At 36.3% G+C, this 17,118-nt stretch overlaps 1 protein-coding gene across 2 annotated transcripts; it reads right to left on the minus strand.

The window, feature by feature from the left end:
- Positions 1-824: 824 nt before the first annotated feature.
- On the minus strand, positions 825-9,465 carry LOC128991448 (probable cytochrome P450 6d4). 2 transcript variants are annotated; one of them, XM_054414339.1, is made up of 5 exons: positions 9,378-9,465; positions 7,902-8,884; positions 6,749-6,970; positions 4,521-4,766; positions 825-1,166 (listed from the first exon to the last, which is right to left on the minus strand). In XM_054414339.1, exons 2-5 carry the CDS (start codon positions 8,869-8,871, stop codon positions 991-993), a joined length of 1,614 nt encoding a protein of 537 aa, XP_054270314.1. In that variant the 5' UTR covers positions 8,872-8,884; positions 9,378-9,465; the 3' UTR covers positions 825-990. The 2 variants fall into 2 exon arrangements, with proteins under 2 accessions (XP_054270314.1, XP_054270313.1); XM_054414338.1 differs by lacking the exon at positions 9,378-9,465 and adding an exon at positions 9,284-9,370.
- Positions 9,466-17,118: the final 7,653 nt, after the last annotated feature.

The following is a 17,118-nucleotide window of genomic DNA, read 5'->3' on the forward strand; positions in this document are numbered from 1 at the left end:
GCATCAACTTTGCAATCGCCACCTTCAATTCCAGAAGGACAAACCTCATAGCTGGCTCATGTCTATATTTACAAAAATATTTACACACACAGTCACTAGTATTGCGTTTGGGTCAATCAGACGACGGACACGCGGCAGAGTCATAACGTGAGGTCTTTCTTCCTCAGTAGTCAGTTTCATTTCATGGCATTCCTGCTGGCATTTGGGGTCGACAGTTAGTTTGGATTTTCCTGGTTTATGGTTGGGCAGGTGCTTTGCTCTCTGTAGTTTTGCCGGTTTAATGCTCTGTTTCCAGTTTTGTCCATTTCAATGCCGTGTATTAATTTGAAACTGGTACAGCTGGTAGTCTTATTTATTTTTAGAAGAGTGTTCGATCCAATCATATTTATATGTTTGTATACTCAGTAGCTTTCTTGGATCAAACACTATAATTTTTAAATTAATTTATAGAATTGGACAAAACTGGAATCACAGAAATAAAACGACACTGTAGACATCAAACAAAGCACCCCTCAACCATAAAACCAGAAAAGTCCAAACTACCCTTAACTGCTGACGCCAAATGCCAGCACGCCCAGTCCATGAAATGAAAAGGAGGAAGAAAGACCTCACGCCATGACTTTGTTGCATGTCTATCGTCGCATAGTCCGATCAACCCAACCGCGAAACTATTAGTGGGTGTGGGTGAATATTTCTGTAAATATATACAACCTATAGTTTTAGTGATAAGAAGATGATTTAAGAAGACCACGGGAGATGCCGCACAAGGTGCAGATATGCATAGGGTGACACAAACATCTTACTTATAAGAACTCTCACAACAATAAATCTAAAAACATTTTTATTTAGTGTGTTTATTACATCAATGTTAATTTGTTTTGGCAAAGCCATGCCAGTCAATTCACACAATTGGGAAAGAAGTCTTCTTCAGATAGCTAGAAAATTAATAGTTTATCTATTTATATGTAGCTTAGAGAGAAATATTTTTAGCTAGGCATTCTTTGTTCTTTCCTGAAATTTGACCCAAATTCCTCCGATTGGAGCCAATACAAAAGATGTAGGGTGAAACTTGAGTGGGACTTTGGTCTTTGGGTCGAGGCTCACAGTGAATTCAGACATCAACTTTGCAATCGCCACCTTCAATTCCAGAAGGACAAACCTCATAGCTGCAAACAGATTTAAAAAAAAAACAACATTTACTTGAACAATAAACAATGAAGGAGTCAATTTTTTTAGGTAAACTACATACTTTGTTTAAGAAACTGTGATGAATAACCAGGACTATGAATCGAATGAAGATGTGACTAAGTGAAAGAAAGTTCTCTTAAAGCGTTGTTAATAATTAAGTCATGGTTTAAACCAAAATTTCTCAAATACTTTATTAATAAACATGAATACTTGGAACAGAAACAGTACGGATCATAAACATAAACAAATGCATCGCTGGCCCTTTGACTACCAATAGTCAATGCCCGAACCTATACAAATAGCATTAAGATATGATTTTGACAATTCCATTCAAGCAATGTTAAATAATGTTTATTTTCAGGCCAGCAACATCATTTGTTTATGTTTATTATCCATACCGGTTCTGTTCAAGTATTCGTGCTAATAAAATATTTGAACAAATAATAGTTAAAACCTGGTGCATAGGGTTTTTGAACTAGATATTTTAACTATCAAGCAGAAGAACTAAAAATTACATGTATAAAATTAAGAAATGTAACTGTTGTGAGGTAAAACATGCCTGGCTTATTCTAATACAAACATGAAAATAAATGGCATCAGCATCAGTAATCTGACACATACCAATGAATAGACATTAGACATTTTTATTTGCACATAACATTCTTTTAGATGTGATATCAAATCAAATCTTTATTCACCATTAAATAACATGAGTTACAATAGATTTCGTCAAAATTTATAATGTAAATACCTTAAAGACACCTCAAAACATGACTAGACCTACTACAGCATGAAAGACAATTAGTTTAAAGGTTTCCAGAAAATCAAATAAGTAAATAAATAAGCAGTTCAGACAAATGCACCTTGTAAAGAATATTTTTGGTAACTAAGTTAACTTATTGAATAAATAAATACATAAAAACTCCGGTGTATAATTTAAAAAAGAAGGTACTGTACCGGTACATAAATAATTAACATATAGAACAAAATTGACAAACAGCATTGTCAAAATTGAGCCTAGACTAGATAACTTCTCTGGGGTTTAAGGCCATTTATTTTAAACCAATTTTCCATTTCTTTCATAACTTCTGTGAGGGATGTAGAAAGCTCTTCTCTACTATAGTATCGTCAGCAAACAGAATCAGATCTCTATTAATAGCTTTAGGGAGACCATTAATGTAAATTAAAAATAAAAGGGGACCTAAAATGGAGCCTTGAGGCACCCCAAGGTTTATACATTTCCAATGCGAGAAATGCCTGGTTCCTCCATCAGAAATGACAGTTCTTTGTTTCAGATCTGAAAGATATGATCTAATAGGGAAAGATATGATCTAATTAGGGAAAGACAACTTCCTGAAATTTTGTAGTCATGTAGTTTTTGAAGCAATAGCGAATGATCGACGCTATCAAGGGCCTTGGATAGATCACAGAAGACACCAGCTGAATTCCTTGACCCATCCTAAGCCTCCGATACCTCATTAATAAAGTATACAAGAGCTGTATTTGTTCCAAGGTGTTTTCTGAAGCCAAATTGATTTCTATTAATAGCTATTAATACAAACCCCTTTAAGAAACGCAATGCCTTTGTTGAAAATTTAGTCTGGGAATATTTAAATTTCGGATAGTTCCGCTAGGTAGATTAATCGCGAGCGGGCGGCCAAGTCAGCTGACTGAGTGTGAGGAGTGATATAAAGAATCGGCTTAGAGAGAGGGAAGGATAGCGTGGCTGCCGCGTGGGCAATCGTAGCAGCGGCCACGCAAAGCTCAATTCGGCAAACAAATTTCAGTCTGACTATTCTTCATAAGCATTTTGCTTCTTAAAGGGTTAAAAGTATTGCACATACTTTCTCCCATTTGTCAACAACTTGTTTCATGGGTAAGTGGTGGGAGTAACTAGGCTACATGATATTATTTTGGGAAAAAACACAAAAGTGGCAATAACTTGCCATTTTTGGGAAAATTAAATTTTTCCGTTATTTTATGAGAAAATCACCATGAATCAAAATTTTTTTAAAATGAAAAAAACATCTGGAGAAACCCAGGATTAGATCATACATACCAAAATCAGATTACAGGTGTGGTCTTTAGCTCTGTACACGTACAGACACACACACAGACAGATATCTCTTCGAAAACCATTTTTTTGGGTTCAGGGGAACCCAAAACGGATATACTCAAAACTCAAACTCGAAAATTTGGACAAAAACAATACGTTCTCCATTTCATACCATGGCATAGGAGAGAAAAGTAATAAAGTGAGTGTAAAATGAAGTAAGTGATGATCGTTCTTTGAAGCTTTTTTTGCTGACTTAGATCAGCTGGTTCTTTTTCAGGAGTTAAATAATCCTTATATATATACTACGTGAAGGCAATTTCTACAGAAAACTACTCCTCCGTTAATGATGGACGGATTTTTACAAACGATATGTCCATGCAAACATTAAATATTTTTGTGTAGATGCCCCCTTTCACCAATTCCTGTAATAAAAGTCCTCGGGCCTTACCCCACAGGCCTCCCATATTCCCAATGAAAATCCCAATGTATTTCTTATGAAGAAAAGATTTTGTTTACTTAAACCGACAAATAATTTGAATTAATTACTGCTGTTCATAGTAAACACATGATACATACAAAAGCTTTCGTTTTCAGAGTGAGTTCTATTTCAGTTTTGATAACTGGAGTGGAGTGATTGATTACACTATCTTTGAGTTGACTCTTTAAGTTATCGGAAATTTGTTATGACTGTTATTTGTCAGCTGTTATTGAAACTAACTCTTCTTAGGATCAAAGCTATCTTTAGACTCACAGGCAAGCACCATATACACTCAGCTGTAAGCTATAATTTATATTACTAATGAGGTTTATGTTACCTGGCTTCTGTCTACGATCCACAGTAGTTTTAGGTTTTAGGAAACTACAGCTGTTTCATGCCTCTATTATTGGCACATCATCAGGTTTGTTGAACGCCAGCTTCCTTATACATCCCTCGGTCACAACTTACCCTTCACCGCCGTATCACGTTTCGCAGTCAGTCGACTGTCCTTAAATAATGTTTAAATGTTTGTGTTTCCGTGTGTGTAAGTGTCTTCATGTTCATTGTAAAACCATGACGAACTCGACACCGAGGGATGTAAAAGGAAGCTGGCGTTCAACAAACCTGTTGATGTGCCAATAATAGAGGCATGAAACAGCTGTAGTTTCATAAAACTACCATGGATCATAGACAGTGAAGCGAGATAACATAAACCTTATTAGTGCTAATTTTAACGATCCAGTGGCCAACCATCATGATAATTTAAATTTAGCAAAATATATCAAACCTGATACATACCTATACAAACTCTAGGACCATCACCGAAAGGATGATATGTGCCTGAAATGCGATGGTTGTTTCCTTCAAAACGTTCTGGAATAAACTTCTCTGGTTCCGGGTAGTATTGGGGGTCATTGTGGATTGAGTACGTTGGTATCATGACTTTAGTCCCTTTCTCTATCACCACATTTGAGTCCGGGATATGGTAGTTAGCATTGCAGACTCTTAGCACAAAAGCTCCGTCAGAATATTTACGCAATCTTTCTGAAATTATTTTTTTCATTGATTAGTTGTCTGTTAACTTAGGAATAAATATAACTTAGGAAATGAAGACACTATATTTATCCACACCACTCCACCTACATATGATCTATACTTACACTACACTATGACTATACTTATACTATCTAATATATAAAATTCTCGTGTCACAGTGTTTGTCTGCAAACTCCTCCGGAACGACTTCACCGATCGTTATGAAATTTGGTGTGTAAATTCTGTAGGTATGCGAATCGGACGTAAACTATTTCCCGTTTCGAAATTCTTAAAAGGGCTCCGCCCCAGTGGCTCTGGAGTTTCCCATGTTAACCTTATGAGAAATGGAATTAATGAATCTTAACAGCTGTTTCAATTAAACAAGTTGGTTCTGTTCTATGATGTTCAATAGCATTAAAGTTACAAGGATTACCAACAGGGTGCAGCACTATTATTTCTTTTACATTTATGACAACAGCTAATTTGCAACCAAAAGGTGAGTGAGCGTAGCGAACGAACTTCAACCTGGAGGCGAGTTAGCATAGCGAACGAGCTAACCTGAAGGCAAGTGAGCGCAGCGAACGAGCTCCAACCTAAAGGTGAGTGAGCGTAGCGAACGAGCTCCAACCCAAAGGTGAGTGAGCGTAGCGAACGAACTTCAACCAGGACGTGATTGAGCGATGTGAACGAGATCATCTTGAAAATTAAACGTAACGGTACTTACTTTCCATCGGTCTGTCTTAGAGGAAACCTATAACTTAGGCGATACGAAGTTCGCCGGGTCAGCTAGTCCTATTATAAAAGGCAAATACCACTCACTGATCCCTAAATCTCAAACAATACAAGCCATAAGATCTCAGTAATTGGATTGGAGGCTCCAATCAACCTCTAGGTGTGCAATAAGAAGCGTTTTAAAAAAATTCCATCAGGGCTCTGCTCCATATTGGCCTTAAAAGTTTGTATGTTATCCTTATAAAGAAAAGATTTTTTTACATTTGAATGGATGAATATTTTTTTTAAATTATACATTACTAGCAGAGTACCCATCCTTCTTACGGGGTAAGCTAGTCTATATATAGGAACATATATATATATATATATATATATATATATATATATGAGGCTAAGAAGGATCTGAACTTTAGAAAAAAACCATAAGCTGAACACCTATCAACCGCATACTTGAATCCTTGAATGAAAGGTTTTGAGTTTTGATGTGAAATTTCCTTGAAAAATATCAGTTTTTCGATAAAACAATCTCCAGAAACCTGGAGAACCTCAACTAAAGGGCTGTATTTAATCAAGGCGTATGAAAGATACGCTTTGGGTATCTTTCATACGCCTTGGTATTTAATCACATTAAAAATATTGAAGATATATATCAGCTGTTAGATTTGTTTTTTGTTTTTGTTTGTTTGTTTACTTTTCCTTGAGTTAACCTTTTGATTCTACCCTAGATTTCTATATTGCATCACGAGAAGTGACAGTACGTTTTTCTTATGTGAGATAGTGTTCAAACTTTTGAATTATGTTTCATTAATTTACTTTTTAGTTCAGTATTATATTTAGAAAACACAGCAATGGATGTTGCAGACTAATGTTGTGTACTTAAGGGAAACCAAGAACCACAGAGTTTGGACGCCTTATGAGTTCCAACTAAGAAAAAACACTTCTGAAAAGTATTCCTTCTTGTTACATGGACATTGATCAAATGAATTTACATCAAGAACAAGCACTTAAAAAACCATGCAGTTTGCATTAAGGTGATGAAGAATCGCCATACCTTTTCTGTGTTCTCTTCCCGTGGCGATGCATGGGCAGAATTATTCAGTTATACAACAGATAAGCCACAAAACTGTAAGATTAATGGCTTAGTTAGTGTGGTTTTTTGAAAAATTATGATTAGTTTCACAGAGATAAGACAAATAAGCAGAATGTAAAAAATACCCTAATCTGAAGCGGTTTTTTCCCGGACCATAATCGGAATTTACCCTGAGTTATAAGATCCAGGTAGGTCATTTCTTTCAGTCCGTCGTACGTGAGTTTCCCTCCGTACTTTGCCATCACTTGGTCTATTTCTAGTTGCAGTTTTGATTGCACTTCAGGGTTGCAAGCAAGCTCAAACATTGTGAACTGTATGGAGTTAGCCACTGCTTCTGTTCCTCCCGTTAGAAACACAAATGACTGTGCTGCTATACACTCATCGGTGATAACTGTAAAAATGACATTCTGTTAGAGATTTTATTTTGTTTTTTGAGCTTACCTGTACAGTTGGTGAGTCTCCTCACTAGGAAACACAGTTATTGGGAAGACTCATTCACTGTACAGGTAACGCTACTCTTCATATAAGATACCAGCCAAATCAATCCATTCTGGCCAGAGCCCCACCAATGTTAATGTTGATAGAGCCGTATGTCCCTAATGGCAAAAACAGTGTTTGCCGGAGTCTTCAGCCTAGGAGGGGTCCCTGCTCGGGGCCCCAAAGAATATTTTGGTCATTTGAAAAATTCATCTAATAGGGGGGTTTTGATTTTTTAGCCGAGTCTTTATTTTCCTGATTGAAAACACATCTGCAAAGATTGCGGGATCGAAAATTACGGTTATGCCACGATTGCGGGACCCTTTGATGAAGTCTCTTTGACTACAAAAGATGTTTATGATTCTTCCGAGATCGCAGAAAATGTCCACAATTTTACTGTGACTGCAGAAGACAATCACGATTTCATCATGACCGAGTAAGTTTTGTTCATATTAAATTTTGTTTCTTGTTTATCATTTTGCCATGGTTGCTGGAGTTGCTAAACAAAGCATAAAACTTCATTTACCTTCTTTGTTGTTGGCTGAGTTCTCATAGGTAAGATGTTAGTGTAATTCACTATGTATTTCTTTCTATACCTTGTATGGTATCTTCAGAGGTCTTCTTAATTCATTTTATTACTAACACTATAGCTATAGTACATGTAATTAATTACATTTAAAATATTTAACACCTAGTCTATGTATTTACAAAAATATTTACACTATAACCACAACCACAAATAGTAATCTTTATGACAAATAGTAACAATATAATTTTAATTGCTCATTAATTTGACAAATTGAAAAAGTTTTAATTAGTATAAAAAAAATAATAAAAATGCTCACCTTGTGTTTGGACCTCTTTGTTCTCCTCACTGATGGAGAAGTCCATATGGTTTAAATAAGCATCTTCTTCACTTAATTCCCCCTTCCAGTTCATCTGTTTTCCTGTCCGCTCTTGTTCCTTCAAGTTCATCATTAGTTGCAGAAAATCATTTCTATGAATATTGTGCTTTTTTCGAAATTCCATAGTGGCTTTCACTAAGCTGATCATGTAGTTGTTTACATCTATAGGGGTCTGACGCAATCTTAAAAGTTTAGCTAGCCCTTTTATGTAAATTACAATTATATTTCGTACCATAGTTTTTAAGGAGGGTGCAAAGATTTTATCCACTATTTGACGAAATTTGATACCTTCTGGACTGTTTGCTTTGAATTGCAGCCCAAAAGACACACTTGAAGTAACATCGATTGTAAATGTGGTTCCTATAATTTTAGCATTGAGTGAAGTATCAGTTTTTAGTCTTTCTCTGATATCCTCTATAAGTTCATCTCCGGAGTTACACATTTGTTCCATCATTCCTTTAAGTTTCCCTGTAGTAAAGGTGGGTGTCAGTTTATTCCGCAAGTTTTTCCATAATTGACCTTTCATGTTAAATAAATTTCCAGACAATGGTTCTTTTTCTAGGTCAATTGATAGGCCAAAATCCCTATCTTGAAAGTATGAGAAATCCTTGATCAGAATTTTCTCAATGAGCTTTGGATCCCGAATCATAATGACTGGTGTTCTAAATTCGTAATATCCTCCGAACCTCTGGCCTTCTAACGCTTTATAAATATCGTCTATGTCGTGTTGTAAGCTCTTCTTCTGTAGAATCTGGTTTTTAATGTTCCCAAAAATTATAGATGGTTTGACATAAGGAACTCCTCGTTTTTGCCAATAATCAAAAGGTGCCTTCAAGTAACAATAAAATATCCACAGACAAGTTATGAATGCCACAAGGGCAGCAGCCCCCCAAGAGTTTACTACATCCATAATTCTTCTTGGTCTGAAAAATCACACCTTTTATAAATTGTACTAACATTTTTTATTCAAGAAAATTTTGGGAAAATCAAATTTATCAAGACCGTACTCGGGACATGATACAAATAATAAAGTTTAATTTATATACAAAACATTATTTTACTCAAAATAAGATACACAGTTACAATGGACAGTATGTATTCTGCCTTCAATTAAAAGAAATAGTTGAAACCAGATTCAATTCATTTTTTGAACAAGGACTGTCCCAAAGAAATGTTTCACCCATATATTTAACAATAAAAAATTCAATAAAAAACAATGTAAGAACAACATAAAAATGTTCAAACAATAAACTCTAGTTATCTCAAATAAAATTTACTTCTGTTATATTCTTATGAGCAAAAGAGTAATGTTTTACAAATACCTCAGCTATTTCCTGAAGCTCTTAAGAAAGATGGTAATGCCAATGTTTGGTTGTTGTATGTTTCAAACCTGTACACTGCTATACTAGGACTCACCTTGTTTGTTCTAATGCCACAACTATCTTATCCTCTCAACAACTTGCATTGACTCTAATAGAAAGATTACAGTCAAGGTCATCGGAAGTTGCATCCAAACCTGATAGTTACAAGTGTTTTAATATTTTTTAGTTCGTCTAAACATAATAATCAACTGTCATGATTACTTTACAGATTTTGCTGTGAGATAAGTGGTACTTGTGCTGAAGTCATGAGCATGATGGACAATTCTCTTAGAAGAGATTATATATATTTGAAGATTATACAATCATTTGAAGAAAATATTTAAATTATCATGAATGAAATACTCCAAGCTATAACATATTATGCTTAGATTGACCAAAATTATAAACATAAGGCGATGATGAATTTATGCAATTAATTTCAATCTTTTTCAGGATGTCCCACATAAAGGTGTCTCAAAATTGATTACGGAAAAATGGCATAACGTACAAGGATGAAATAAAACTTTTCTGTGTTTCATATACCAATTCATTTTGCCCTTCACCCATTGAATTTTCTTACTCGTTATGAAATAAGCTTTATACTGCGATATGCTACAAGTAACGGTTTTTTTTTAAATAATAAAAGTTCCAAACAAATTTATTTCTCAAAATTTGCAAAATTTTACAGGGTGTTTAATAAAGGTGAGGATATAATAGAAATTACCTTGATCCAACTCAAAATTTGAAAACTATGGCAATATTATTTTTTTTAAGTTTAAATTTACAAAAATTCTGATTTTTATGAAAAAATTCCAAGAACACTTTTTAGCATTTGAAATTTTGTTTCAAAAGATAAGATCAGGTTTGCCTCAAGTAAAATTTTAACTAATATTTCAGTTATTTTTATTTAATATTTTTGGACATGTTGTTATCATTTGATATGAGATTTTAAATATGAAATAAAGTGTTCTTGAGAATTTTCAGCCATATTCAAATTTAAACTTAAACTAGGTGGCGTTTGCAGAGACATCCACAAAATTGAGGGGAGTCGTCAAGGGTTCATATTATATTGTTTTTGTCATACTGCAGTAAAAACAGCCGTTTTTAATGCATGCGTTGCGGGTCTAAAGTAGCATTTTTACACTTTAGGGGGTAAAAATCAGCTGTTGTCAACTCAGTTGTAAATTTCTATTGTAAACGATTGCATGTATCGAAATATGTATCGATTCGTGCTTCGTAATTATTTTAACCTACAGTCTACAGTCTCTTCCCATAGGATTTTAGCATTGCAGATACATGTATCCATTCCCACACTCAACACTGCTCTACTACTTCCTTCACCACCCCTAACGTCTTGGACCTGTTTCCCTCTCTTCCCATAGAATTTTAGGATTGCAGATACATTAATGTAATTGCCAAAGACAGTTCCCACACTCTGAACTGCAAGCCTTTACTACTTCCTTCGCCATTTCCTACGTCATAGACCTGTTTCCTTCCCTTCTCATAGCATTTAAGTATTAGATACATTTATCTAACTGCCCAAACGGTTCCTCACTCTAGTGCACTGCCAGCCTTTACTACTTCATTCACCACTTCCTACGTCGTGGGGCCTGTTTCCTTCCCTTCTCGTAGCATTTTAGGATTGAAGATACATTAATCTAACTGCCACAGACGGTTCTCACACTATGCTCATACTTTACTACTTCCTAAGCCACTTCCTACATCGTGGACCTGTTTTCATCACTTTCGGTAGCATTTTAGTATTTTAGATACGCTAATCTAATTGCCACAAACATTGCCCACACTCCGCACTACTAGCCTTTACTACTTCTTTCACAATTTTCTATGTCGTGGGCATGCTTCCATCCCTTCTCATAGCATTTCAGCATTGCAGATACATTAATCTAACTGCTACAAACGGTTTCCAGTTCCCACACTACACACTGCTCACTACTATTTCCTTTACCTCTTCTTACGTCGCTGACCTGTTTCCCTCTCTTCCCATAGAATTTTAATATTGTAGATACCTACCTTAATCTAATCGTCATACACAGTTTCCACACTCCGGACAGCCAGCTCGCCTTGACCACTTCCTTCGCCACTTCCTACGTCATGGACCTCAAGCTAGAGTCATTTGATTATTTTTATGATCCATACCGTTTCTATTCTAATCTGTGGAAAAATGATATCAGCTATTTCTTTATCTGTCTACTGCATTCAAACGTCAACAGCTGATCATATGTTTTTGTTTATGTGTCAAATACTGCTTCCATAAGGATTACATTGAAACTTTGAGACCCAGTGGGGCGGATTCCTGAGAGACTTTTTTAACGTCATATAGATGTTGGCACTCACCGATATGGTCTTTATCACCATGCAAAATTTGAAAGCGATTGATTCAGCCGTCTAGGAGGAGTTTGCGTATTACGAAATGCATAAGAGTCGAGGTATAAGAGCTTCGCTCGCTCCGCTCAAAAATTAAAATGGACACCATTTTGAAATTTTGAATTGGATCAAGGTAATTTTTTCCAACATGAGAACGTCTTTTCTACATTTAACATAAATACTAAGTTTCATTAAGATCGGTTTTGAAAAATTCAAAGATAAAAATCTTAGTGTAAAAATTTACAAAATATGGCAGATATCTGGATAACAAAGTGATCTGGAAAAAGTTGTGTATTCTTGATCTTTTTCATTTGGCCCAAGAGGAATCAGTAAATTATTTACCCATCTCTTATAATTACACCAATACCCAGTTTAATAAACTAATGGTCAGGTATATGAAAGCAAAACGGACAAAGCTAATGTTTTAGCCGATTACTATCAGCGTTCATTTTGTCCGAATGATGAATTTCAAGACCCTGAATTTTCAGCTCATGTTGCCACAGTTAATTCCTGCCCACTTATCACGGTGGAACAGCCAATTAAATATACTTCTCCATCTGAAATCTCTAACTTCATCAAGTCGCTAAGAATCAAGAAAACTCCTGGACACAACGGAATACCTAACATTATTTTACATATCTACCACGAAAATGTCTTGCTTTTTTTGCTTCTCTGTTCAATGCCTGTCTCACAAAATCATACTTCCCGCGAATGTGGAAACATTCTCTCATAATTGTCATCCATAAGCCTGGAAAACCTGCATCCCAAGTAAATAGTTATCGCCCGATTAGCCTCCTCCCCACATTGTCTAAATTGTTTGAAAAAATCATTAAACAACGCCTAGACTCCTACGTAGATAGTGCTTCCCTAATACACCTCCTCATCAGTTTTGTTTTCGCTCCCACCATTCCACGACACATAAACTTTTAAGAGTTTCTGAAGACATCATTAAAGGATTTGAAAGAAAATGTCATATTGCTGCAGTTTTACTTGATATGTAAGTCAGGCCTTTGACCGTGTTTGGCACGATGGTTTGTTGTATAAACTAAGAAAGTTCGGAGTCCCCTCCTACCTACATAGAATTATTGAAAGCTTCCTTGAAGATAGAACGTTTTCAGTTAATGTTGATGGCTCCCTATCGACTGCCAGACCAATTCAAGCCGGAGTCCCACAGGGTGCAATTCTTTCACCTCTATTATATAACGTTTACACTTCTGATTTGCCATTGTCAAACCATGTCCAAACAGCCGTGTTTGCTGATGACACCCTATTCTACTCTACACACCAAACACCATGACATCGAAGTTGTGGCCAATGGCATTCAAGTTTCCTTAAACGATTTGATGGAATGGTCCACAAAATGGAGAATAGCCATAAATCCGATGAAGAGTGAAGCGAAGATTTTTACCCTCCAAAAACCGTTAGATCCTCCAAATTTAGAAATTCTAGGTGAACAGATTGCATGGAACCCTCCTGACCAAGCAATAAAATATTTAGGTGTATACTTCGACCGAAAGTTAAATTGGAAATTTCATATTAATAAAACATTAAATTTGGCTTATGGCAGAGATTATCAAAATTGTTTCCTTTAATCAACAAAAAATCATGTATGTCTATTAAGAATGGAACCCTTATATACAAAACACTTCTACGTCCACTATTGTTATACGCCTGCCCAGTATGGGGAACTGCTTCATCAAGCTCCATTCGTAAACTGCTATCATATCAAAATAAAGTTTTAAGGATAATTCTAAAATGTCCCTGGTATGTTCGAACCGTCAAATACATTTAGAACTAGGAATAAAACCTATAGAAGATTTCATCAAGAAAATTACATCAAAATTATTTACAAAACTTCCATTAACCAGCAGCATTGGATTTTATAACACAGGCCAACCTTCTGAAATCCAGAGACTCCGACTAAAACCCAGATTGCATCAAGATGTTTTATTATAACCATTTTTTTTCATTTGTGTTTCATTGGTGGACAGCGCCTTTACAGTCCGACCCGCTAAAACAGTGACAATAAGTGCCTGAGGGGCTAGCCATAGCTGACCTCTACCTATATGTTAATTTAATAAAGTTATTTTTTTCTTTCTTATATTATACATTATACCCAACCTGTATAGCAATGTAATACTGATCGGTTAATAACATTATGTTATAGAAAAATCTCTTATAAACACTGCCATACTAAGAAGTTAAGACATGGATATATTTTAATCAAACTTGGCATTTTTTTGTTATTTTATACCAAGCTAATTTTACTATAATACCCCCGCTGCAGCAAACCTATGCCGTCTAAGCGAATTTCCAGTTGCCTGAATTGGTCAAAATCAAAGGTCAAAATTGGTCAAAATGTTTAAACTGAATCCAGGTAGACCGGGACTGGAGTGAACTTGTTCTGAGTTCCCTGACGCACTTCCGAGTGCCGAGTGCCGACTGAGTCCGCTCCAATTCCTATCCAAGTTTCCCAAATTCCCATCCCATTCTAGTACCGTGAAGCTGGCCCGCCGATTCCAGCACACTTTTTTTAAATGTATACAAAAAAGTGTGCTAAAAGTGTGCTCTTTATAACTGCTATTAAAAAAAAATGTGCTCTTATAATAGTTATGCTATAATCAATTGTATTTGGGCGGGCCAGAATCACGACAGGCCCGCCCATTTCAGCTACAGATCTATAAACCATACCAAAAAACTGTGCTGAAAGTGTGCTCACAGGAATCATTAATTAAAAAAAGTGTGCCACCCCCGTTACTATACAAACAACCCCTAAATGGTAAGGGTAATAAAATGACCCAGCCCGCCCATTTCAGCTACAGATCTAAAAACCATGCCAAAAAACTGTGCTAAAAGTGTGCTCACAGGAATCATTAATAAAAAAAGTGTGCCGCCCCCGTTACTATACAAATAAGCCCTAAATGGTAAGGGTAATAAAATGACTCAGCCCGCCCATTTCAGCTACAGATCTATAAACCATACCAAAAAACTGTGCTGAAAGTGTGCTCACAGGATTCATTAATAAAAAAAAGTGTGCCGCCCCCGTTACTTTACAAAAAACCCCTAAATGGTAAGGGTAATACAATGACCCAGCCCACCCATTTCAGCTACAGATCTATAAACCATACCAAAAAACTGTGCTGAAAGTGTGCTCACAGGAATCATTATTAAAAAAAAGTGTGCCGCCCCCGTTACTATACAAATAACCCCTAAATGGTAAAGGTAATAAAATGACTCAGCACGCCCATTTCAGCTACAGATCTATAAACCATACCAAAAAACTGTGCTGAAAGTGTGCTCACAGGATTCATTAATAAAAAAAAGTGTGCCGCCCCCGTTACTTAACAAACAACCCCTAAATGGTAAGGGTAATAAAATGACCCAGCCCACCCATTTCAGCTAGAGATCTATAAACCATAACAAAAAACTGTGCTGAAAGTGTGCTCACAGGATTCATTATTAAAAAAAGTGTGCCGCCCCCGTTACTATACAAATAACCCCTAAATGGTAAGGGTAATAAAATGACTCAGCCCGCCCATTTCAGCTACAGATCTATAAACCATACCAAAAAACTGTGCTGAAAGTGTGATCACAGGATTCATTAATAAAAAAAAGTGTGCCACCCCCGTTACTATACAAATAACCCCCAAATGGTAAGGGTAATAAAATGACTCAGCCCGCCCATTTCAGCTACAGATCTATAAACCATACCAAAAAACTGTGCTGAAAGTGTGCTCACAGGATTCATTAATAAAAAAAAGTGTGCCGCCCCCGTTACTTTACAAACAACCCCTAAATGGTAAGGGTAATAAAATGACCCAGCCCACCCATTTCAGCTACAGATCTATAAACCATACCAAAAAACTGTGCTGAAAGTGTGCTCACAGGATTCATTAATAAAAAAAAGTGTGCCGCCCCCGTTACTTTACAAACAACCCCTAAATGGTAAAGGTAATAAAATGACTCAGCACGCCCATTTCAGCTACAGATCTATAAACCATACCAAAAAACTGTGCTGAAAGTGTGCTCACAGGATTCATTATTAAAAAAAAAGTGTGCCGCCCCCGTTACTATACAAATAACCCCTAAATGGTAAGGGTAATAAAATGACTCAGCCCGCCCATTTCAGCTACAGATCTATAAACCATACCAAAAAACTGTGCTGAAAGTGTGCTCACAGGATTCATTAATAAAAAAAAGTGTGCCGCCCCCGTTACTTTACAAACAACCCCTAAATGGTAAGGGTAATAAAATGACCCAGCCCACCCATTTCAGCTACAGATCTATAAACCATAACAAAAAACTGTGCTGAAAGTGTGCTCACAGGATTCATTATTAAAAAAAAGTGTGCCGCCCCCGTTACTTAACAAACATCCCCTAAATGGTAAGGGTAATAAAATGACCCAGCCCGCCCATTTCAGCTACAGATCTATAAACCATACCAAAAAACTGTGCTGAAAGTGTGCTCACAGGAACCATTAATTAAAAAAGTGTCCCCGCTACCAATCGTATGTAATTTAGCTACACATCATGGTGGAAGGAAAAAAACAGATACACATAGTCTGGATAGTCAACCTGCCTGCCACCCCAGCAGCTTGTAAACTATTTAAGTGCTACAGAATTAATGATTAGCCATGGCCCAACTGCGACTTTAAATGTCATATTATTTTTGTTTTTAATTCAAATGTCAAGAAAATAAAAGTGTTTATATACGAAAAGGAGCATTATGTAACTTTTTTTATTTTGGTTTTAAACGAAAGGAATATTGTTTAACATATTTTAATACTAGCTGTACCCGCGGGCTTTGCTCCGTTTAACTTCACAAGTTAGCTCGTTCGCATGGCTCAATCACGTCCCGAGAGGTTCAGTCTGGGCCCCACTTAATAATTGAGGCCTTAAGCGATGAAGAGAGTGCTCCCTGGATGACATCCCAAAAGAAATACGGTACAGTACCGTATTTCTTTTGGGATGTCATCCAGGGAGCATTTCACGTTTGTTAACACCCCTACATCCATTCCACCGTTGTTAAACCTCTCTTCATCGCTTAAGGCCTCAATTATTAAGTGGGGCCCAGACTGAACCTCTCGGGACGTGATTGAGCCATGCGAACGAGCTAACTTGTGAAGTTAAACGGAGCAAAGCCCGCGGGTACAGCTAGTATTAAAATATGTTAAACAATATTGCGGTACTCTGATAGAACATTCACACTTAGAGGAGTCGTCGTGTTCATACCTCCTGCAAACGACAATCACGTGGGGGTGGGACACTACATCATTAGCATTAAGAAATGACAATATTTGGGAGTTGTACGATGACCTTAGAGATAAAGTCATCACACGTTCTGAAAAAACAGAAGTAATTGTACATATTTTGTTGTACACAATCTAAGGTCAAAGTTTTTATAACACAAT

Source organism: Macrosteles quadrilineatus, unplaced genomic scaffold, assembly GCF_028750875.1.
Source record: "Macrosteles quadrilineatus isolate MER2022 unplaced genomic scaffold, UCM_ALF_1.0 Scaffold_4__1_contigs__length_99947679, whole genome shotgun sequence".
Lineage (NCBI taxonomy): Eukaryota > Metazoa > Arthropoda > Insecta > Hemiptera > Cicadellidae > Macrosteles > Macrosteles quadrilineatus.